The sequence below is a fragment of the Mauremys reevesii genome, linkage group 9, assembly GCF_016161935.1.
Source record: "Mauremys reevesii isolate NIE-2019 linkage group 9, ASM1616193v1, whole genome shotgun sequence".
Classification (NCBI taxonomy): Eukaryota; Metazoa; Chordata; order Testudines; family Geoemydidae; genus Mauremys; species Mauremys reevesii.
Window position 1 is genome coordinate 82982883 of NC_052631.1, and position 23997 is coordinate 83006879.

At 43.0% G+C, this 23997-nt stretch overlaps 1 protein-coding gene and 1 long non-coding RNA gene across 3 annotated transcripts in view; one reads left to right on the forward strand and one right to left on the reverse strand.

Annotated features, from left to right (window-relative positions):
- LOC120371483 overlaps positions 1–5989 on the reverse strand; it is a 29679-nt gene extending 23690 nt beyond the window's left edge. For both annotated transcript variants that reach the window (XR_005584391.1, XR_005584392.1), the window contains exons 1-2: positions 5498–5989; positions 1687–1735 (exon numbers count right to left, since the gene is read on the reverse strand). This is a non-coding gene — a long non-coding RNA (uncharacterized LOC120371483). The remainder of the gene's footprint in view (positions 1–1686; positions 1736–5497) is intronic.
- Positions 5986–23997, forward strand: part of CHIC1 (cysteine rich hydrophobic domain 1) — a 36764-nt gene continuing 18752 nt past the window's right edge. Inside the window, exons 1-2 of the mRNA XM_039487263.1 lie at positions 5986–6168; positions 19206–19260. Coding sequence (XP_039343197.1) covers positions 6011–6168; positions 19206–19260 — 213 coding nt within the window. The 5' untranslated portion in view covers positions 5986–6010. The remainder of the gene's footprint in view (positions 6169–19205; positions 19261–23997) is intronic.

The following is a 23997-nucleotide window of genomic DNA, read 5'->3' on the forward strand; positions in this document are numbered from 1 at the left end:
GACTCTATTATTAACCAGTGCACCCAACACATTGCCATGGTGCCCCAAGCCTTTTCAATCTCACCAGAGTTTATCACAAAAGGGATTAAAGAAGTAACACTACAAAACAGATCTCCCTCTACTTTCTGTTCTTGTATTCAAATCCAGTCATTCATTTTCCCTTTTAATCAAAGTTTGCAGAAGATGATAGGGGATACCCAGATCTAGATGCCTTCCTGATACTGCTCAGATTACCTGCTATTTTCCTGAAGAAGAGTTTGGTGTAAATTTGTCTCTATCATGCACAGAAAAGGTAAAAAGATATTACTTTGTCTTTCTAATATCCTGGGACCAACACGGCAACAACACCACTGCATTTTCCAAAAAGGCTGTTTTAAAGTTTAAAAGTTAACAAAATAGTTTGCTGCACCGTAAGTGAGGCATACCCAGCTCCAATGATCCCTTGCAGCCCCCTCAGCAAAGAGATCACCCAGCTTACAATGGCTCATCTATCAAACTTAAAACGTGTACTGAGTCTAAAGATACACTTCTATTACTTCAGCATTATCTACCTATATGAAGATGTACAATCACCCTATGGGATAAGAGTGAACTGTGAGCCATTGGACTTGTTCATTTTCTATGACATGTAAGATCTGGTTGTGTGTGAATGATGCTGAATGATGATTGTGTGCTGAGGCTTTTTGGGAGCATAGTTTTAAAAAATACAAATCATGAAAAAATAATTCAGAAGAGGGATCCTTCTAGAGTTAATGCTAATAGGCATCAAGAAAAGTGAGAACTACAATGCAATATTAATTCGAAGACAGGAAGCTCCAGTATTTCTCTACATAATCATAATTCAAACATATATTTGTTGTTCTAAGAAGAACCAGAAAAAAATTCATCCACCCCAACTTTCCTCTCAATTTCAATAGCTTCAAGACAGAGGTGGGCAAACTATAGCCCGGGGGCCGCACCTGGTCCTCCAGATGTTTTAATCCGGCCCTTGAGCTCCCACCGGGGAGCAGGGACCGGGGCTTGCCCTGCTCCAGTGCTCCAGCCAGGGAGTGGGATCCAGGGCTTGCCCTGCTCCATGCAGCTCCTGGAAGCAGTGGCATGTCCCCCCTCCGGCTCCTACGCGTGGGGCAGCCAGGGGGCTCTGCACACTGCACACTGCCCCTGCCCCAAGCGCTGCCCCCGCAGCTCCCACTGGCCGGAAACCATGGTCAATGGGAGCTGCAGGGGCAGCACCTATGGACGGTGCAGCACACAGAGCTGCCTGGCCTTACCTCCACGTAGGAGCTGGATGGGGACATGCCGCTTTCTGGGAGCTGCTTGAGGTAAGCACCACCTGGAGGCTGCACCCCTGACCTCCTCCTGTGCCCCAACCCCCTCCCCCAGCCCTGATCCCCCCTCCTACCCTCGAACCCCTCGGTCCCAGCCCAGAGCACCCTCTTGCACCCCCAACCTCTCATCCTAGCCCCACCCCACAGCCCTCACCCACTGCTGCACCCCCAATTTTATGAGCATTCATAGCCTGACATACAATTTCCATACCCAGATGTGGCCCTTGAGCCAAAAAGTTTGCCCACCCCTGTTCTAAGACCATCTTAGCATAACACTTCCCAGGTTCTTTTAACAAACTTGTGCAATAATTTCTTGACTGTGCTCAATACAATCCTTTCTTTTAATCTGAATCCTCACCTGTCCGGAATTGTGGTTTCAAAAGGTTGTAGATGGCAATCCCTTGTCCCTGCAAAATGAGAGAGTTAATTTGGACACAGATTGTTGGAAGCCCCATCCACCCACACTACATAAATATTCTGACATAGTAGTTTTCATAGAATCATAGGACTTGAAGGGACCTCGAGAGGTCATCTAGTCCAGTCCCCTGCACTCATGGCAGGACTAAGTATTATCTTCTAGACCATCCCTGATAGATGTTTGTCTAACCTGCTCTTAAAAATCTCCAATGATGGAGATTCCACAACCTCCCTAGGTAATTTATTCCAGTGCTTAACCACCCTGACAGTTATAAAGTTTTTCCTAATGTCCAACCTAAACCTCCTTTGCTTCAATTTAAGCCCATTGCTTCTTGTCCTATCCTCAGAAGTTAAGAACAATTTTTCTCCCTCCTTCCTTTTATGTACTTGAAAACTGTAAACTGTTATGTCCACTCTCAGTCTTCTCTTTTCTAAACAAACCCAGTTTTTTCAATCTTCCCTCATAGGTCATGTTTCCTAGATCTTTAATCATTTTGTTGCTGTTCTCTGGATTTTCTCCAATTTGTCCACATCTTTCCTGAAATGTAGTGCCCAGAACTGGATACAATCCTAACAAGTTTTCACACAAGTCATTACAAACCCATACTGCAAAGGTAATAGGAGCTAGCTACTTTTCCCATGAAGCCACAATTGTTGTACACTCCTTTCAACACTTCTACCTGCAACTGAATGCTAATTAGACATCTTCTAAATATCTGTCGTGTGCATTAGTATGAAGAGCGCTGGCTGTTGCTCTGACACTTAGTTTTATTAGAGACACAAGATGGGTGAGGCAATCTCTTTTACTAGACCAAACTCACTAATTTAATTAATTAGCATTCTGCAGGTATTGAGGCTGGAAATTGCTAGTACATAAGTGCTCTGGTTCTAAACTGTTCCACTGATTGACTTGAAACACCTCCAAGAGGGAATTTTTCTGCTGCTGAGCAATGGCTCACACACAGACTTGGATTTCAGAATCTGCTTTTTTTTTCCTGAGTCATGTTGGCCAAGAGGATAGCAGGGTTATGCCCCCTGCATTTATATTTTAAATAACACCATTAAGCCTATAGCTTCAAGGACAGTCCACCGGAACCGCCAGAGCCGAGGAAAGTCTAACATAAAGGCTAAAACTTATAGTATTGTTGCATTACACCTGTCTAGGCCATGTACTGCATTATAAAGATTTTATATGCTATGACTAATAGACAGTTATATCCTTTGGGTCAGTTACCACCACCAAAAATAGCCATAAGGTATTTATCTTACCCCATTGTAATATAATACTATAACTAGGCTTGGAAAGGTTAGATTTTTATTGGTAAATGTTAATAAAGATTGATTTCACAATACACATACAAACCACCAAAAATATTTCCATCAATACTAATTGAAATTTACACGTAAGTAAAGTAAGAAAAATGCTGCTTAACAAATTGACGTATACTGTTAACGATCCATTATTTGCATGTGACAAGAAAAAGCTTACCCAGGTGTCTAACTTACCAAACAATCCAGAACATAAGCTTTCATTTCTTTTAAAAACCTATAATTATAGAACACTTTCTTCCTGGGTTATGAAGAAAATTTTCCAAATGTGAATCCAGGGGTGGCTCTATGTTTTTTGCCACCCTAAGCACGGCAGGCAGGTGGCTTTTGGCGGCACACCTGCAGGCTGTCTGCTGGTCACACGGATTCAGTGGCGAGCCTGCGGGAGATCCGCCAGTGCTGCGCCTTCGGCGTCCCCACCACCGAAGCCGCAAGACTGGTGGACCTCCCACAGGTGCACTGCCAAAAGCCGCCTGCCTGCCGCCCTCACAGCAACCAGCAGGCTGTCCACCACGGCTTGCCGCCCCAGGCACACGCTTGCTGTGTTGGTCCCTGAAGCCACTCCTGTGTGAAGCATTACAGAGACGTCTTCCCAAGACTGCAAACAGACTGCTCTGTATCTCCACTGCTGATAGTTTGGTCAAGCAGCAGAAACTGACAAGACTTTAGCCAATATCACCTTGCTGTTCAGAACCCTATGGGTAGCAGTGAAAAAATCCAAAAACATGCTGGTTCCACCTTGCTGCTACTTTGGAAAACCATGAAGAGTAGCAAAGGCAGGTAATGGAACTATTCACCATGGAAAACACCCCCAAACACAAACAAAAAGAGGCTAAGGGTGCAGACCCATTCCCCCTCTTCCCAGAAATGGAGATGAAAGAAGTGGAAAATGAGCTACTTCCTTCCAGCACCTTCAAATATGACTTTTGTTAACCAGGCGAAGACGGGGATTGAAGACAGCACTCTGGTAGGAATCTAAGGGCTTGTCTACACTACCGCGCAGGGTCGATCTAAGGTATGCAACTTCAGTTATGTGAATAGCGCAGCTGAAGTCGACGTACTTAGATCTACTTATTGCAGTGTCTTCACTGCAGTAAGTCAACAGCTGACACTCTCCCATCAACTCCGCTTGTGCTCCTCCTCCGTGGAGTACTGGAGTCAAAGGAAGAGCTCTCAGCGGTCAATTTATTGCGTCTATACTGGACACACTAAATCGACCCCTGCTGGATTGATCACTGCCTGCCGATCCAGCAGGTAGTGTAGACAAGCCCTAATATTCTCCTTGCCAGTACTTCGAGCAAAAGTGGGACTTCACCATGGCATTACTTTTGGATCTCCCTGGCAAGGATTCCCTTTTTCATCACCTCTGATTAATAGTAAATGTGCAGTAAACTCTTCGGCATTAGTGGCTTAGTGAACTGCATGCTGCAATACATTTGGCTGTCTAATACAGACCTGCTGGAATGTTCATTGTAAGGCACCTTCAGAATGCAGTATGCCAAGTATTGTATGCCATACTCCCCAGTGTTGTTATGGTTTGGGACTTTGGCTAAATAGTACTCAGAGTAGTGGAAATGTTAACAAATCAGTGGCCCTCCTTGCAGGAGTTATTTCACGTGTGGCTACTCTCTACTTTTGCTACTCCTGGACTCTTTCCTATAGGGCTCTAATTCCTTGTCAGCCCTCCCTTCCCCTCTGCTCACCCTCCAAGCTACTCCAATAGATTCTCTGTTTACCCCAGTGCTGCTCCAAACTTCAGTTTCTATCCTTTGGATAACCACATAGCCAATGTGAGGAGGATGGGAAGGGGAAATGGTGGTGATTATTAATGGGCTGGAGGCTATCTAGCAAGTTTCTTGTCTAAAACTCTTCAGTCTGGATGAACAGTGGTAGAAAGTACAGATGCAGTGGGCCAAGAATGCAAGAGCTCTCTAATTAAATGAACTGCTTTCATTAAATAGACAAGTCACTGACAGAAAAAGGTAGAAGTAAAAGATAAATCACCAAAAACTGCAATGCTGACAAACCAGAGGATGGTAGCAGAGAATACCACTGGATCCCTGGCATGGAGGTGCCAGTTATCTGTTCAAAGTTAATATTATTCATCCAGGACCTAAAGAAATAGGGCATTGACTCTGGATTGCTAAGCTTTGGTGCTGTAGAAAGTCCTTGAGTAGACATGCACTGAAAGGCTTACAAAAACATGCAGTAACACAGGCAGCGTGACCTAATGAACCAGAACTCAGTTGACCTGGGCTTTATTCCTAGCTCTGCCACCCGCCTGCTGAGTGACCTTGGGCAAGTCATTTCACCTCTCCGTGCCTCAGTTTCCCCATCTGTAAAACAGGGCTACTGATAACAATCTCCTCTGTAAAGCCTCCACACGCGCTAGCTATCACTGGCATTGCAAGGGGCGCACACACCTGCCACGGCAGGAGGCGTTTCTAAGCCCCGGCGCTTCCTTCCCAACGGAGCTGCTGCGGCTCAGAACCGTGGGGTGCCGCGCTGGGCCTCTGCCCCGGGGCGCGGGTCGGGGCTCCCCGCCAGAGGCCCGGGGGGGACTCGCTGCTTTCTGAGGCAGGAGGTACTGGCAAGGCGGGACGGCCGGGCTGAGCCCGCGGGGCTGCTGTGCACCCGACCCGCCTGTCCTAGGGCGCCTCCAGTTGGCCACGGGGGGCCCCCAGCCTGCCCCCCCTTCACACACAGGCGGAGGGACCTTGGCTGCCATGACCTGACGGGCCCTGGGGGGCGGCGGCCCCCACCACCCCGCTTTGCTGAGACCCGGGAGAGGAGGGACGCAGGACTAGGATCTAGCCCATCAGGCAGCGCATGCGCACGCCGCGGCTCCCCTCTCACCCTCCACAGGCGGCCCGAGCCCCGCCCACCTGGGGGTCAGTGCGCATGCGCACCGGGCGTTTCGGTGGGGGCGGGGGGAGATGAGCGTACTGCTCCCCAATATGGCAGACTTCGACACTATCTATGAGCTGGAGGAGGAGGAGGAGGAGTCCGAGCCGGTGGTGAGGAGCCAGGAGCTGCCCCGGCCCCGAGACGCGCCAGACCCCGTGGCGGTACGGGGCGCCGGGCACATCACCGTGTAAGGCGTGGGGGCTGGTGGGCGTGGGGGTGGGGGCGAGCGAGTGAGGGGCGGTAGGCAGGGGAAGGGGGCCTGAGGGAGCGTGAGCAGGAGCCCCGCGTGAGGGGGGAGCTGCCTTGCTGAGCAGTCAGATCCGTGCTGGTGGGGATGCTGCTGCTGCTGCTGCTGCTGGTGTGGGTGGAGGCGATCAGGAAGAGTTCTTGGCTTCGGGCTGCTCTGTCAACACTACCACGAATAATGCCACAAAAGTAGCTCCCTGCCTAAGGGCTTTGTGACTCAGGCCTGGCTCCTTTACACCTTTGTTTCTTTTTTGTATGCTTTGCCTTAGGCTGGGAAACATCCTATTTTCCTGCAGCTTGGGTCAACCAAAAACCCTGTCACTATTATCTGCAGGAAAAAACAGCTGACCAACACTTAGTATCTTAAGTTCATTGCCTGAGACTGAAAATAGTTCCTGCTTGGGTTAACTTTTAAACACCACAAGACAACAGAATCCATGGATGATTTAAGTGTCTATGCCCACAATTTTACTATATTCCTTCTTGGGCTCAACTCAGCTATTGGGCCTCCACACAGTACTGCAGAGAGAGGGCATATGGCTATGTTGTGTTGTAAATTTAAAACATCTGAGTTACTGAGTTTGATTTTTACTATTTTTACCAGGGGCATTTCAGAAGTTTTATAATTAAAAAATCCAAAACAAAATTAAATAAATCCGGGAATTTTGCCATTATTTTATAGTATCATAATATATAGAATGATCAAGCAGCATAACACACTGTCAACTGTTTAAAAATAGGCTGTTTCTTACTAGTGAAGAAATTGAACATAAGGCAGCGTACAGATTATAATTTATCTTACACAGTAAATGGGATGGGGAATCATCAATATTTCACATTTGTGTATTGTATAACTCCATAAACCATGTTTCATCTTGTGCTTGTGTTTGGACTGTTAAAAGATGATGCATTTCTCTCTGTGGTATGATCTAATGGTTTGAAGCAACGGCATGGGGAATAAGAGAATCTTGCATCCTAATAGACACAGTATCAAATACAGTTTTGGTTCTATCTGTAAATCCCTAAATCAGGTTTGGTTTGAGTTAATATTTATGTACAGGTTATTCCATGGCACCACAGAATTTCTGCTTGTGCTGATGGAGCTCCTCTCTATGATGGCATTAGTCTCTAAAGCAGTCTTTTATTTACATTTTTCTGGTGTACTGGGAGCTTTCAAAACACAAAAATACAAAGTTCCTGCCCCAAATAGCATACAGTCTAAAAAGGACAAATGATGGGGATAAAAGGGATGTAACACAGCAGCAAAGTGATTGGAATCATAGGCACATATCTTACTAATTATGCAGTTAGTATTTAAAACATGTTTTAGATAAAAATTGACTTCAATCACACATTTGCTTACTTCTCTCACAACTCTTTGTGCTCTCTTCCCTGATGCCTGTATTACATCAGTGCCTTCACTGAACTAATCCTTAGATCTGCTTCTCTTTCAGTTCCCTTCTCACAACCCAGCTCTAGTGTGATACCTACAAGAAATGTGCCAACTAGTGATGTCTAAGTCAGGGGTAAAAGAAAGCAATATGTTAAATGATTCAGTATCATCAAGTTGTGTACTTGGCCTATATAATTGCATGATCTTATTATTGGTATTCTCATCTTCCCTCTCCACCTCTTTGAATAAGAAAGGTATGGCAAATAGAAATGATGGTATAGTGGTCTTTATTTCCTAGTTCCCGTCATGTGATACAGGTCACACTTACATCTTAAAACACCTCAAACTAATACAACCGGTTAATAAACACAGTCAATTAATAAAACTCAGATGGACTCTAGAAGGTCAGAGTAGGTGATACTGGCAAATGAAAACTATTGTGTCTCTTAATGGACTCTGTTGGTACATGCTATCTCTGAACTTTAGTCACTTTGTGATCATAAAGCCACTTCTTCTGTTGGAAACAATACCTTTCATAAGTGGCCTGTCGGATAGGCCACCAGGAGGCTTGTTTGTCTCTTGAAGATGCCTAGAATACTGCTGATAGCACTCCTGTTCTGACAGGGTATGTCTACACTACGGGATTATTCCGATTTTACAGAAACTGGTTTTTTAAAACAGATTGTATAAAGTCGAGTGCACGCGGCCACACTAAGCATATTAATTCGGCGGTGTGCATCCATGTATCGAGGCTAGCATCGATTTCCTGAGCGTTGCACTGTGGGTAGCTATCCCATAGCTATCCCATAGTTCCTGCAGTCTCCCCCGCCCATTGGAATGCTGGGTTGAGATCCCAGTGCCTGATGGGGCAAAAAAATTGCCGCTGGTGCTTCTGGGTACAACCTCACCCCTCCCTCTGTGAAAGCAGCAGCAGCCAACTGTTTCGCGCCTTTTTTCCTGGGTGAACTGTGCAGACGCCATTCCACGGCAAGCATGGACCCTGCTGAGCTCAAGATAGTAATCATGGACGTTTTAAACACCTCGCACATTCTCGTGCAGTCAATGCTGAACCGGGACCGGCAAAGCCAGGCGAGGAGGCGGCGGCTACGGCAGAGCGGCGACAAGAGTGATGAGGACATGGACACAGAATTCTGTCAAACTGCGGGCCCCTGCGCATTGGAGATCCTGCTGGTAATGGGGCAAGTTCTAGCCATTGAACGCTGATTTTGGGCCCAGGAAACAAGCACAGACTGGTGGGACTGCATAGTGTTGCAGGTGTGGGACGATTCCCAGTGGCTGCGAAACTTTCGCATGTGTAAGGGCACTTTCATGGAACTTTGTGACTTGCTTTCCCCTGCCCTGAAGTGCCAGAATACCAAGATGAGAGCAGCCCTCACAATTGAGACGCGAGTGGCAATAGCCCTCTGGAAGCTTGCAATGCCAGACAGCTACCGGTCAGTCGGGAATCAATTTGGAGTGGGCAAATCTACTCGGGGGGCTGCTGTGATGCAAGGAGCCAAAGCAGTCACTAAGCTGCTGCTACGAAAGGTTGTGACCCTGGGAAATGTGCAGGTCATAGTGGATGGCTTTGCTGCAATGGGATTCCCTAACTGTAGTGGGGCGATAGATGGAACCCATATCCATATCTTGGCACCGGAGCACCAGGGCACCCACTACATAAACCGCAAGGGGTACTTTTCCATGGTGCTGCAAGCACTGGTGGATCACAAGGGACGTTTCACCACCATCCACGTGGGATGGCCGGGAAGGGTTCATGACGCTCACGTCTTCAGGAACACTACTCTGTTAAACGGCTGCAGCAAGGGAATTACTTCCCAGACCAGAAAATAACAGTTGGGGATGTTGAAATGCCTGTAGTTATTCTGGGGGACCCAGCCTACCCCTTGATGCCATGGCTCATGAAGCCATACACAGGCAGCCTGGACAGTAGTCAGGAGCTGTTCAGCTACAGGCTGAGCAAGTGCAGAATGGTGGTAGAAAGTGCATTTGGCGGTTTAAAGGCGCGCTGGTGCACATTACTGACTCGCTCAGACCTCAGCCAAACCAATGTCCCATTGTTATTGCTGCTTGCTGTGTGCTCCACAATCTCTGTGAGAGTAAGGGGGAGACCTTTATGGCGGGGTGGGAGCTGAGGCAAATCACCTGGCCGCACAGCCAGGGCGATTAGAAGAGCACACCAGGAAGCGGTGCGCATCAGAGAAGCTTTGAAAATGAGTTTCATCACGGGCCAGGGTACGGTGTGACTGTTGTGTTGGTTTCTCCTTGAGGAACCCTCCCACCCCCTTGATTGACTCATTCCCTGTAAGCCACCCACCCCTTCGATCACAGCTTGCTTTCTAAGGAAATAAAGTCACTCTCATGTATTCTTTATTACTTAATTATAAAAAGAGGGAGAGAACTGACAAGGTAGCCCGGGTGGGGTTTGGGAGGAGGATAGTAGGGAAGGAAAAGGCCACTAAAAAAAAATCATAATAATGAGAGCCTTTTGGTTGGGCTGTCCACTGGGGTGGAGTGGGCGGGTGCATGGAGCCTACCCCCACGAGTTCTTACTCGTCTGGCGGGTGAGGAGGCTAAGGAACATGGTGAGGGGGGAGGGTGGTTATACAGGGGCTGCAGTGGCACTCTGTGATCCTGCTGCCGTTCCTAAAGCCCCACCATATGCCAGAGCATGTCAGTTTGATCACGCAGCAGCCCCAGAGTTGTATCCCGCCACCGCTGATCTTCCTGCCGCCGCCTCTCATCTCGAGCGTCCCTCCTGTCCTCACGTGCGTCCCTCCTGTCCTCACGTGCGTCCCTCCTGTCCTCACGGTCACTGGCATCTTTCCTGTATTTTGCTACCACGTCCTTCCACTCATTCAGATGAGCTCTTTCATTGTGGGCCACTTCCATGATTTCTGAAAACATTTCTTCTCGCATCTTTTTTTTCCTGCCGCCTTATCTGAGCTAGCCTTCGGGACGGAGTAGGGAGGCTTGAAAAATGTGCAGCTGCATGAGGGAGGGGAAAAAAGGGAGAGAAGTATTTAAAAAGATACATTTTAGAGAACAGTGGTCATACTCTTTCACGGTGAACAACACTATTCACCTTACATATCACATGTGTTTTCACTACAAGGTCGCATTTTGCGTCTTAATATTTGAGTGCCTGCGGCTTTGGTGTTACAGATCACAGACGCAGGTCCGGGCAGCAGAATTGGGCTTGCATGCGGCCATGGTAAGCCATTGTCTTTCGTCTTCTGCAGCCTTCATCTATCCAGCGCCCTCCTTTCCCAAATAGCAAGCAAAGCCTGTTGAGTGCTGCTTCTTTCCTGTTAACGTGCAGCAGCAGAAACCACCCCGTGGCTGGTATCATGGAAGATCACTGCTATACACCCCCCTTTCCCCCCCCGCAAACGCGTGGCTGGTAGCAGGGAAGATCACTGCTAGCCAAACGCGGAAAAGCTCAGCGTCAATCGCCCCCCCCCCTTCCCCCGGCTTGGCTACCTGCAGGGAAGGATTTCTTTTAAGCCACAGGCAAATAGCCCAGTAGGAATGGCCATCTCTGTCCCCTTACTTAAATTCCTGAATTTCAGCCAGGTTACCATGAACGATATCACTCTCCTGAGGATAACACAGCGAGATAAAGAACGGATGTTGCTTGAATGCCAGTGATCACCGGGACCATACGCAGCTAGGCTTTGCCATGCAATGATACCAGATTACTTGCTACATGCATGGCGTGGTCAAGTGTCCTACCATGGAGGACAGAATAAAGCAGCGCTGCCCAGAAACCTTCTGCAAAGGCTTCTGGAGTACCTCCAGGAGAGCTTCATGGAGATGTCCCTGGAGGATTTCCGTTCCATCCTCAGACATGTTAACAGACTTTTCCAGTAACTGTACTGGCCGCGAATGCATCCCAAGTCCTCAGGGCAAATTAATCATTAAAAAACGCTTGCTTTTAAACCATGTCTTATATTTACAAGGTACACTCACCAGAGGTCCCTTCCATGGTTTCATTGTCTGGGATAGTTGCTTGGGAGGGCTGGGAGGGTAATTCCGTCAGGGTGAGAAAAAGCTCCTGGCTGTTGGAGAGAACGGAGTGCTGTGTGCTCACTGCAAGCTCGTCCTCCTCTTCCTCCTCATCTTCCCCGTCTGCAGAATCCTCAGCCATGGCTGCGATTACCACCCCCACCTCGGAATCCACGGACAGGGGTGGGGTAGTGGTGGCGGACCCCCCCCCTAGAATTGCATGCAGCTCGGCATAAAGCGGCATGTTTTCGGCCCTGCCCCGGACTTTCCATTTGCTTCTTTGGTTTTCTGGTAGGCTTGTCTGAGCTCCTTAACTTTCACACGGCACTGTACTGAGTCCCTGGTGTGGCCTCTCTGCATCATGGCCTTGGAAATTTTTTCAAATGTTTTTTCATTTCGTCTTTTGGAACAGAGTTCTGTTAGCACGGAATCCTCTCCCCGTACAGTGATCAGATCCAGTACCTCCCGTGCAGTCCATGCTGGAGCTCTTTTTCTATTCTCAGGAGACTGCATTGTTATCTGATGAGCTCTGCGTGGTCACCTGTGCTGATGATCTCTCCATGCTGGGCGAACAAGAAATGAAATTAAAAAGTTTGTGGGGCTTTTCCTGTCTACCTGGCCAGTGTGTCCGACTCCAGATTGCTGTCCAGAGCGGTCAAAATGGTGCACTGTGGGATAGCTCCCGGAGGCCAATACCGTCGAATTGCGGCCACACTAACCCTAATCTGACATGGCAATACCGATTTCAGCGCTACTCCCCTCGTCGGGGAGGAGTACAGAAATCGGTTTAAAGAGCCCTTTATATCGATATAAAGGGCTTCATTGTGTGGACGGATGCAGGGTTAAATCGGTTTAACGCTGCTAAATTCGGTTTAAACGCGTAGTGTAGACCAGGCCACAGAAGTAATATAGGCTCACCTAGTCAGTGAAAACCACAGGGAGACACAGAGACCCATTGTACTCCTTGGGTTTTATTTGGATATCTTCTGTTCTTCCTTTAGAACTGAGCCTTATGGATGGTTATGATGCATGAACCTGGTACAAATGGTATAACGTATCTTGGCAGGTTGCCAGCAATTTTGGAATCTTGGTATTATCTACCATTTGCAATGGGGTGGAAGATAATTGTTCTTATTCCCATCTAACCTTTTGGTCCAGATTCCTTGAATGTAATTACTTCAGGGTTAATAGGCTCAAGAAACTTGTTAGATATTGGTGCAAAGGTTTTATGCCCATAGTGATCCTAGTAAAGGACTTTAAGGTGGCCTGCAATATGCCACAATACTAAATATGGATCCCCGGATTCCACCAAGGCCTTTTGCTTTTTCCATCAAGTTTTTTGCTATTTGTACTGATTCTTCTGCTAACCTTTTGCCTGTGCATTTTAAGGGCTAGACAACATGTTATTCAGCTGATATTATAGTGGGTGCTAGTTGCAACCCGTATATTTAGGTTGCCTAACACTTTCAGTTTTAAAAGATAGGAAATGCCTATGCCACCTGAATTCTGCCCCTTTTGCATATGCATTATGATATGATGATTAGTGGGATCATATACTATCTTTTCCATAAGATCCCTGCATAAAGTGTACAGGATGGATGGTGATCAGGAAATGAGGCAGTTCAGTATCTTTTTATCCTCAGCATTCAATGTGTGATCTTTGCTTTGTTTGCTGCATACCATCAAAACCCTGTGCCGCATATAAAATTAACTATTCCTTCATGGCCTTTACTGGAGCATTCATCGCTATAGAATCTGAGGTTTCAGAGTAGCATCCGTGTTAGTCTGTATCCGCAAAAGAACAGGAGTACTTGTGGCACCTTAGAGACTAACAAATTTATTTCAGCATAAGCTTTCATGGGCTACAGCTCACTTCTTCAGATGCATAGAATGGAACACACAGACAGAATATATTTATACATACTGAGAACATGAAAAGGTGGAAGTACCCATACCAACTGTAAGGGCCAATCCATTGAGATGAGCTATCATCATCAGGAGAAAAAAACCTTTGAAGTGATAATTGAGATGACCCATAGAAGGTGTGAGGAAATTCAATTAGTGTAATGACCCAACCATTCCCAGTCATAGAATCTGAGTGCATCACAAATATTCATGAATGTATCTCCACATCTGTCAGCAAGATTCATAGAATTCTCCCCATTTTACAGATGGAGAAACTGAGGTAGAAACTTACTTCACCATACATACACGAACAAACAAAAAATATTTCCACAATTTAAATTTTGATTATCAGACAGGCAAAGTAAGAAAAATGTTGCTTGAGAACTTAAGGATTTGATTTAAGGATATTGACTTATATTTTGATGTGATAACTTTGTACAACTGTGAAGATTTAAATCGATAAAAATTGAAAAAATGCTTACAAATAAACACTATTATCTGTAAAATTATTTTAAAAAAAAGTCAAATTCTGCCAAGCCTATCTATGCTACACAGTTTAACTTTTTGCATCACCATGAAAGACTTTTGATGTAGTCAATTAGTTGAAAGACCATACTCAGAGAGCAGTCATAAAATATCAGTGGTTCACTGTCAAACTGGGAGGGTGTATCTATTGGGGCCCTGTAGGGTTCAGTCTGGGGTCTGGTATTAGTCAATATTTTCATTAATGACTTGGATAATGGAGTGGTGAGTCTGCCTGTAAAATTTGTGGATGGCACCAAGCTGGGAGGGGTTGCAGGCACTTTGGAGGATAGGATTAGAATTCAAAATGACCTTGACAAATTAGAGAGTTTGTCTGAAATCAAGAAGAAATTCAGTAAGGACAAATGCCAAGTACTTCATTTAGGAAGGAAAAATCAAATGCACAGCTATAAAATGGGGAATAACTGGTTAGGTGGTGGTACTGTTGCAAAGCATTTGGGGTTATAGTATATCACAAATTGAATATGAGTCAATGTGATGCAGTTGCACAGAAGACTAATATTATTCTGGGGTATTAACAGGAGTTTCATATTTAAGACACAGGAGGTAATTGTCCCATCTTCTTGTCACTGGTGAGGCCTCAGCTGGAGTACTGTGTCCAGTTCTGGGTGCCACACATTAAGGAAGATGTGGACAAATTGAAGGGAGTCCCGAGCACCGCATCAAATTGGATAAAAGGTTTAGAAAACCTGACCTATTGAGGAAAGATTAAAAAAAAAAAAAAAGGGGGCATGTTTAATCTTGAAAAAAGAAGACAAAGGGGAGACCTGATAACAGTATTCAAATATGTTAAGGACTGTTATGAAGAGAGAGTGATCAGTTGTTCTCCACCTCCACTGAAGGTAGGACAAGAAGTAATGTGCTTAATCTGCAGCAAGGGAGATTTAGGGTAGATATGAGGAAGAACTGTCTAATTATAAATATATTTAAGCTCTGGAATAAGCTGCCAAGGGACATTGTGGAATCCCTGTCATTGGAAGTTTTTAAGAACAAGTTGGACAAACGTGAGGGATGGTCTAGGTTTACTTGGTTCTGCCTTAGGGCAAGGGGCTGGACTGGATGACTTTTTGAGGTCCCTTCCAGCCTGACATTTCTATGATTCTATGTTATAGCTCACACGTATGTCATAGAAAGCCTGCCTTCTAGTGGTGGACTCAGAGAGCGCAAAGTACTTAACAAAGATAATATTAAGGGGTGACTAGATTACAGTTTGTAAGTATCTAAACGGGAAATAAATGATTAATAATAGACTCTTCAAACTATCAGAGAAAGGTACATAATCCAATGACTGGAAGTTGAAGCTAGTCCAATTCAGACTTGAAATAAGGCATATATTTTTTACACTGAAAGTAATTAACCATTGGAACAATTTGCCAATGGTCATGGTGGATTCTCCATCACTGACAATTTTTAAATCAAGATTGGATGTTTTTCTAAAAAATCTGCTCTAGGAATTTCATTTGGGGAAGTTCTATGGCCTGTATTATAGAGGAGGTCAGACTAGATGAACACAATGGTCCCTTCTGGCCTTGGAATCTATGGATCTGAATTCAGGGCTCAGAAATTATTGTTGCTAGTAGGCTTGTTGAATGGCTTCCCTGGCTGCTGTGAGTAGGGATTTTGGTTATCTGAGAACTGCATTGTAGAACATGAAGCATGGTTCTTAGAGGGAACCTCTAGGTACACAGTAGTAAAAGTATGCTAGAATCCTGCAAGCAACTGCTGTCTAAACATACTTGTAATTTAGCATAGTTTTATTCCCAACGTAGACAAGGTCTCAGACACTCATTTTTACAGATGAGATAAGAAAATCTGGTTGTATACAAGATACTGTTTCTCAGTTCAGCTTTCTTGAATGTTATACGTTACAATTTTTATTTGAAATTGGAGGGAATGGTTTTGGGACTGATACAGTAGTGGTGATTGAAGGTGTGCTACAATTATGTCTTCAAAGTCCACTCAGTAAAATATATGCTGCTCTTTTAGAAAAGCACTTGTCATTCTTACCAAATGTAATTGAAAAGTACTAATCTATTTTTCCCCATTGGTGGGGTTGGTTGTGCTGAAGGAATTTTAAAGGGGCATAAATCAGAGAGTACCTCAGAATTATATCAAGTGTCTCCATTTTCAAAATACAATTATATTGTCTTATTTTATTGCTCAGATTTTGTAAACTGATTTAGAACCCATCATTGTCTGGCTGGAGAGTCTTGCCCGCATGCTCGGGGTTCAGCTGACCGCCATATTTGGGGTCGGGAAGGAATTTTCCTCCAGGGTAGATTGGCAGTGGCCCTGGAGGTTTTTCGCCTTCCTCCGAAGCATGGGGCAGGGGTCGCTTGCTTAAGGAGTGGGTGGATCGGCTTATGTGGCCTGCATCTTGCAGGAGGTCAGACTAGATGATCATAATGGTCCCTTCTGATCTTGAATTCTATGATTCTATGATTGCTAATAGGTGGGAAATCCCATAGTAGATGCTCAAGAACAGACTTTTTTAGTTGCTAGTTGTTTTATATTTGTACACCTAATTTTTTTCCTTAAGGTTAAATAAAGACTATCTTATTACTCTTGTAGTTATGTATTATTAAATAAAAAGACAAACTGAAAATGAATTCAAAATACATTGGCAGAAAGTGGAAACAAGATAAAGTTTAGTAACCTTTGTGTTTGCCTAAATGCTTAAAGATAATCCAAAACAAACACGAGTTTAATTTAAGAATTAGTTTTTACAGTGAAGATTAATAGAAATTAACTCTTTGTAAATATTAATGAGAAATTTCTGCTTTGACTTGTAGTACTTCTGCTTTCTGTTACTAGATTTATAATGTTTCTTTAGCACCATGAGTCTGATATTTGTCTTTTACAAACTGTAGTCTTGGGTTGCTGTTGCTGTGCGTAAGAACTATTAATATACTTAATTAGAAGTGATACGCTAATGTTTATACTATATAAGAAATTAAAAGAGTGCAGATACTTGAGGAAGACGAAATGGACAAAAGCACTTCTGTAAAAGTTGGACCATTGAGCAGACTTACGGAGTAACAACACAACACTTCAGCTGCTTAGCCAGCTGACTTCTAGAATTTAAGTGTGCATTTGAGTGCCTTAATTGACAAACCTTAAATGAAACTAAATGACCACCTAGTTTTATTTACGCATAGCATCAGGTGTGCATTTGAGGTGCAACCTCAGATATACATTTATGTATATCTGATCTTTTTTATTGCAAATTTTATGCAGGTACTGGCTCTGACTATTAAATTAGCTATTTGAATGCTTTATAAGACTTCACTAGTACTGTTGACAAACATTGTAATGGGCTTAGTTACAGAGTTTTTTTAAGACTGCACCAGTGTTCTTTGTTATGCTTCACTTTTGTTAGAGTTAATTACGCACTAATCTACCCTGCTGATTTCGTGTGTTGAATCAGTGATACTAAGACCTGAGCGGTTCAGGAGCCAAATTAGCGATCAACATTACCCAAGAGTCACAGTAATGTGAATTGATTATTTAAATAATTCTCACAGCCTAACTTAATTGGTTAATAATATAGTAAAAGCATCCTGACTGGTTGTTAACTTAGAGTGGTTAATAATTAAATCACACAGTGTTTCAGTAACATGTACTGCAAAGAGCCGCACGAGACACACAATGAAGAGCCACTTGCAGCTCACAGGCCTCATTCTGAGTATCACTGTGTTAAATTGTCAAGTTTGTCTGTGGTGTTACGGTATGCAGAATGGTAGTGGACATGTGTGGTGGTCAGCAATATTGGCATTTGCATAGATGACTGATGTAACTTTGAGGGGAGAGAACTTGTGATTTATCTTAGTCTTTGTTTTTGGAGGCTTGTTATACATATTCTCCCCGTCCCCAAAAAAACTTAACAAAGATTGCTACAAGAAATATAACTGTACAAAACACATCAAAGGAATATTATGATTAAAAGGAAAGGTTGGAAGTAACCACGTAAGATAGTTTAGGAGGGTTTGTAGTGAAGCACTAAACTCAGTGCACAGTAAACAGCTTTGTTTCTTCAAGTATAAAAGTTTGTAGCTCAGTGAGGCCATGTATATCGCAGTACCCTGTAGAACTGTGAAGGATAGAGCTTCATAGGAGAAGGAAGTGAAGTATCTCAGGGACCCAGCAATCATAACAAAGCCACAGGGTGCCTGTTGAGTGGCAGGATTAGCCTCTGAACCTATTTAACTTCTTAGCTTTATACTTGTAAAAAGAAAGCCGCTTATACCTCACCAAGTGACATGTTTAAGCATGAACCTGGCAATCTACAAACCAGTTTACTTATTAAACTGATTAAAATTTTGAGTTTGTATAGGATCAGGAGCTACTCCTATTTCCAGTTCCGTTGCAGAGCTACTAAGCTTTGCAAGATACCTGGCTCCCTTTAGGTTTCACTGCCTATTGCTGAGCAATGTGTAAATTTTACACAACTACTTTGCTGATAGAAATTCAGCCATTATTGTTGATTAATGTAAAATTTATTTTGCTTAAAATTCATATTTCTTAAAATCTATGGTATGCATGAGTTTTCATAGGTATTGCATGTGTGAATTTGCTTCAACTTAATATAACTGTTCTTAAACATTAAGCTACAGGGTTTGTATACGGAAGACAAACTAGTTTATTATTTATTTATTGCTAGATATATCGGCTGTATGTGAATTTGTGACATGAACAAGCACAAACTAATAACTTGTATAAAACGATTAATTGGACCTCTTCAAATTGGAATTGGAGTCTAATATTAATAGTATTTTTTGAAGAATCTCAGATTTAAATTTGAGTTACTGCTGTTTTCTGAGAATTCTTTGCCTGGCCATCTGTTTAAAAATTACTTGCTTCAAGAAGGCAACAAGCTACACTTCTAGTCATAATTTTTTTTTCTGTAAAAGCATTTTAGGAGTAAAACCGCTTTAAATTTATGAAAACTTGCATAATATGTTAATAGTACAAACAAAAATATGGGAAAACATTCTACTCATTCTTTTTTTTACTTAAACACCAAATCAAGTGTTGCATAACTTATATTTTAAAAAGGGAAACATAAAATAAGTTGGATGGAATATATTTTGTTTGTCTCTTTTGTCTTCAAGGTTTGGCTTGAGCAACAAGTTTGACACAGAATTTCCCTCTGTCCTGACAGGAAAGGTAAGTCTGAGTTTGCATTGAAATTTTAAATTCAAAAGACATTTAATCCAATAGTTTGTGCATTACAAATGTCTAGAAGCATTATTCTTGAATTCAGGTAGAATAAGTCTAAGCCAAATCCCTTCCAGGTCAGTAGTGACAGGAGGTTGTTACTGTCTACCACTCTGTCCTACATGAACCAATTTGGCAGTTGCTGCCCAGTTCCTAATGCATATGTCCACATCATAAAAACTACTCACCACAATTGCAGTCATTGGCAGTCTGAGCAAAGAAAGACCAAGGGAGTCTGACATCACCTACAGTATCTTTGCTCCTCTATAGGCAGTCTCTTCAAAACATGACAATGCCACACCCTGGGTTTATGGATCCAGAAGCCTGTGCTACCAGTTGTATGGATCAAATAAAAGACTTCAGTGCCTTTCAATCTGGTTTCTCTCTCAAGCACTGAATTCACTTTAACACTTTTTTTGGGTGGGGGGTAGAATTCCATTTCTCCATAGACCGTCTGGCCTCCGGTGTAAGCCTGTAAATGAAAAAAAGTTTGATCGATTTGCTAAGCACATGATGATGTGATGATCACTTGATCATTGCCTGTTAGGTTCACTCCCTCTGGGGCACCTGGCATTGGCCACTGTCGGTAGACAGATACTGGGCTAGATGGACCTTTGGTCTGACCCGGTACGGCCATTCTTATGTTCTTATAGTTATTTGGTCATTTGTAGAGATGATATTTTGCAGAAGAAAAAGTACAGTTGGCTCACCACGTTTTTGGAGGAAATTCTCCCACTTTTCATAGTATCCTGTATCTTGACTGACAGAGGTTAGCAGAAATCCCCTTTTTAAACTGATAGTCATCTATTAATGAAATGTTGTGACCAGATTCTTGGTTCTTGCTTTAAAACCTTTCCTTGTTCATACATTACCTCTGTTTCAGATTTGTGCTGCTTTATTCTGACTTTGACTTTTTTCATGTCATTCATACCTTTAAATTCAGTTACATTACTCTAACTTTTCCCTTTGTTTCACCCCATACTGTACTATTCCCTTTCAGAATCTGGGGGCGGAAGGTTCAGCTCTTGTTACTCTCCCTAATGACAAAGCATGTAGCTAAGGTCTCCTACTGCCTTTGCACTTGCTATTGAGTCATATTAACATTGTATATACATGCATTTGGATGGCATCCTCTGTCTGGTTCTGACAACTCCACCTGTTTCTCCTCCTGGAACATGATGATTATGAAAATACTGCGTCTCTGTCCCACATATTATTTGACAACAGTTGAATTAAATGGTGAACAGGCAGGTTGCCATTTGGATTTTCAAGGTGTCAGAAGGCAACCTGGTAAATCCAGGCCTAATCCCAGATTAGGGAAAGGCAGGGGCGGCTCTACAAAGTAGGCTGCCCCAAGCAGCGCGGAGCGCTGCGCCGCCCTTCCCCAGTCCCGCGGCGGGTCCCCTCTTCCCGCGGCTCCGGCATCCTGGGGAGGGCGGCATTTGGCTCCGGTGGAGCTCCCGCCGGCATGCCTGCGGGCGGGGACGCGCGGACCGGCCGCAGTCAGGCCTGCGGGAGCTCAACCGGAGCCGCGGGAAGACGGGACCCGCCGCAGGCATGACTGCGGCAGGTCCGCTCGTCCCGGGCTCCGGTGGACCTGCCGCAGGCATGCCGGCGGGAGCTCCACCGGGGCCAAATGCCGCCCTCCCCAGGATGCCGCCCCAAGCGGGCGCTTGGCCCGCTGGTGCCTAGAGCCGCCCCTGGGGAAAGGATCTCATTGACTTCATTGGGTTTTGAATCAGACCCAGTATCACTAAAGGGGTTTTTGCCATGTTACATGTTGTATTCTCCTGGGCCTTAAGTTAAACTTTCAGAAATAATTCCTTGATGTAAAGCAACAAACTAAACTCGATTTGAAAAGAATGTGAAAATTCAACAGATGTTTCAAATAAGCATATTTTTCTATAAATGAAGCTACCACTACAGAAAATGTCATGAATAATTGTTATAGCATAATTCAATATTGAAATTAACAAATGCTAGTTTAAATAAAACTTTAATGAAAATGTCAGTGTCTCTCTCATTTTCCTCTTAATGGTGTTTTCAGCGTTAACTGGTTTATGAGCATTCTCCAGGTTCGATAGCAAACATTTTCATTACAGGTCAACTGGCTTTTCTCTTCTTTAGGTTCAGAGGGAAAAAATAGAAGTTGACTGGTTTCTTATATCCCCCTTTCATTCTTACTTGTTGAGGGCTTTCATATAATGTTGTAAATAATAAATCATATCTGATATAACTGGGTGCAGGATACAGTAGAACCTCAGAGTTACGAACACCTCGGGAATGGAGGTTGTTTGTAACTCTGAAATATCTGTATCTCTGAAAAAAACATTATGGTTGTTCTTTCAAAAGTTTACAACTGAACGTTGACTTTGAAATTTTACTATGCAGGAAAAAATGGTGCTTTTTAACCATCTTAATTTAAATGAAACAAACACAGAAAGTTTCCTTACCTTATCAAAACAAAATTAAACATTCCCTTTATATTTTTTAGTAGTATTTAGGGTTTTTTTACATTTAACACAGTACTGTATTTGCCTTTTTTTTTTTTTTTTTGGTCTCTGCTGCTGCCTGATTGTGTACTTCCAGTTCAGGTGTGTGGTTGACTGGTCAGTTGATAACTGGTGTTTGTAACTCTGAGGTTCTACTGTATATTTTTTGTTTTCAGAAATCAGAATCTGTGTTTTTACCTTTTTCCCATACCAATTTGAGGAGCTGTTCTCAATTATAGAAATCTTGAAATAAACAGTCTCCTGCGGGATAAAAAGTAGGGCTGTCAAGTGATTAAAAAAATTAATCGCAATTAATCATGCGATTAATCGCACTGTTAATAGAATGCCATTTATTTAAATATTTTGGATGTTTTCTGCATTTTCAAATATATTGATTTCAGTTACAACACAGAATACACAAAGTGTACAGTGCTCACTTTATATTTATTTTTTATTACAAATATTTGCATTGTAAAAAACAAAAGAAATAGTATTTTTTCATTCACGTAAGGCAAGTACTGTAGTGCAATCTCTTTATCATGAAAGTTTAACTTACAAATTTAGAATTATGTAGAAAAAACAGCTGCATTCAAAAATAAAACAATGTAAAACTTCAGAGCCTAGAAAGTCCATTCAGTCCTACTTTGTGTTCAGCCAATTGCTCAGACAAACAAGTTTGTTTACATTTGCAGAAGATAATGCTGCCCACTTCTTGTTTACAATGTCATTTGAAAGTGAGAACGGGCATTCGTATGGCACTGTTATAGCCAGCGTCGCAAGATATTTATGTGCCAGATACACTAAAGATTCACATGTCCCTTCATGTTTCAACCATATTCCAGAGGACATGCATCCATGCTGATGACGGGTTCTGCTAGATAATGATCCAAAGCAGTGTGGACCAATGCATGTTCATTTTCATCATCTGAGTCAGATGCCACCAGCAGAAGGTTGATTTTCCTTTTTGGTGGTTCGGGTTCTGTAGTTTTCACATCAGAGTGTTGCACTTTTAAGACTTTTGGAAGCATGCTCCATACTTGGTATCTCTTAGATTTTGAAAGGCACTTCAGCTTCTTAAACTTGAGTCAAGTGCTGTAGCTATCTTTAGAAATTTCACATTGGTATTTTGTCAAATCTGCAGTGAAAGTGTTCTTAAAATGAACAACATGTGCTGGGTCATCATTTGAGACTGCTATAACATGGAATATATGGCAGAATGCAGGTAAAACAGAACAGGAGACATACCAGTCTTCCCAAAGCAGTTCAGTCATAAATTTAATTAATGCATTATTTTTTTTAACGAGCGTCATCAGCATGGAAGCATGTCCTCTGGAATGGTGTCGGGAGCATGAAGAAGCATATGAATGTTTAGCATATCTGGCATGTAAATACCCTGCAATGCCAGCTACAAAAGTGCCATGCGAATGCCTGTTCTCACTTTCAGGTAACATTGTAAATAAGAAGCGGACAGCATTATCTCCCATAAATATAAACAAACTTATTTCTCCTAGTAATTGTCTGAACAAGAAGTAGGACTGAGTGGACTTGTAGGCTCTAAAGTTTTACATTGTTTTGTTTTTTAATGCAATTATATAACAAAAAAAATCTAGATTTGTAAGTTGCACTTTCACGATAAACAGATTGCACTATGGTACTTCTATGAGGTGAATTGAAAAATGTTATTTCTTTTGTTTATCATTTTTACAGTGCAAATATTTGTAATAAAAAATAATATAAAGTGAGAACTGTACACTTTGTATTCTGTGTTTTAATTGAAATCAATATATTTGAAAATGTAGAAAAACACCCAAAAATATTTAATAAATTTCAATTGGTATTCTATTGTTTAACAGTGAATCACGATTAATTTTTTTGAGTTAATCACGTGAGTTTACTGCAATTAATCGATAACCCTAATAAAAAGCAAATAATTTCTCTTGCTAACTGCCAGTTTACTATCATCTTTGGTTTTGAGGAAGAATCTTGTGCTCAGGTGAATGCAAGAAGCAAACATGCCAGTCCTGGCCATTTGTTGATCTATTTTAAAAAAAAACCAAAACATGTCTGTTTAATTTCAGTATATATGTATTTTCAGTGGCACCCAAAGTTCACAAGGGTGAATTTTGCAGTCAGTTGTTACATTTATTTTAAAAATAAATGTACCGTAAAAAGCATCGGAATGATTGCGCTCTGA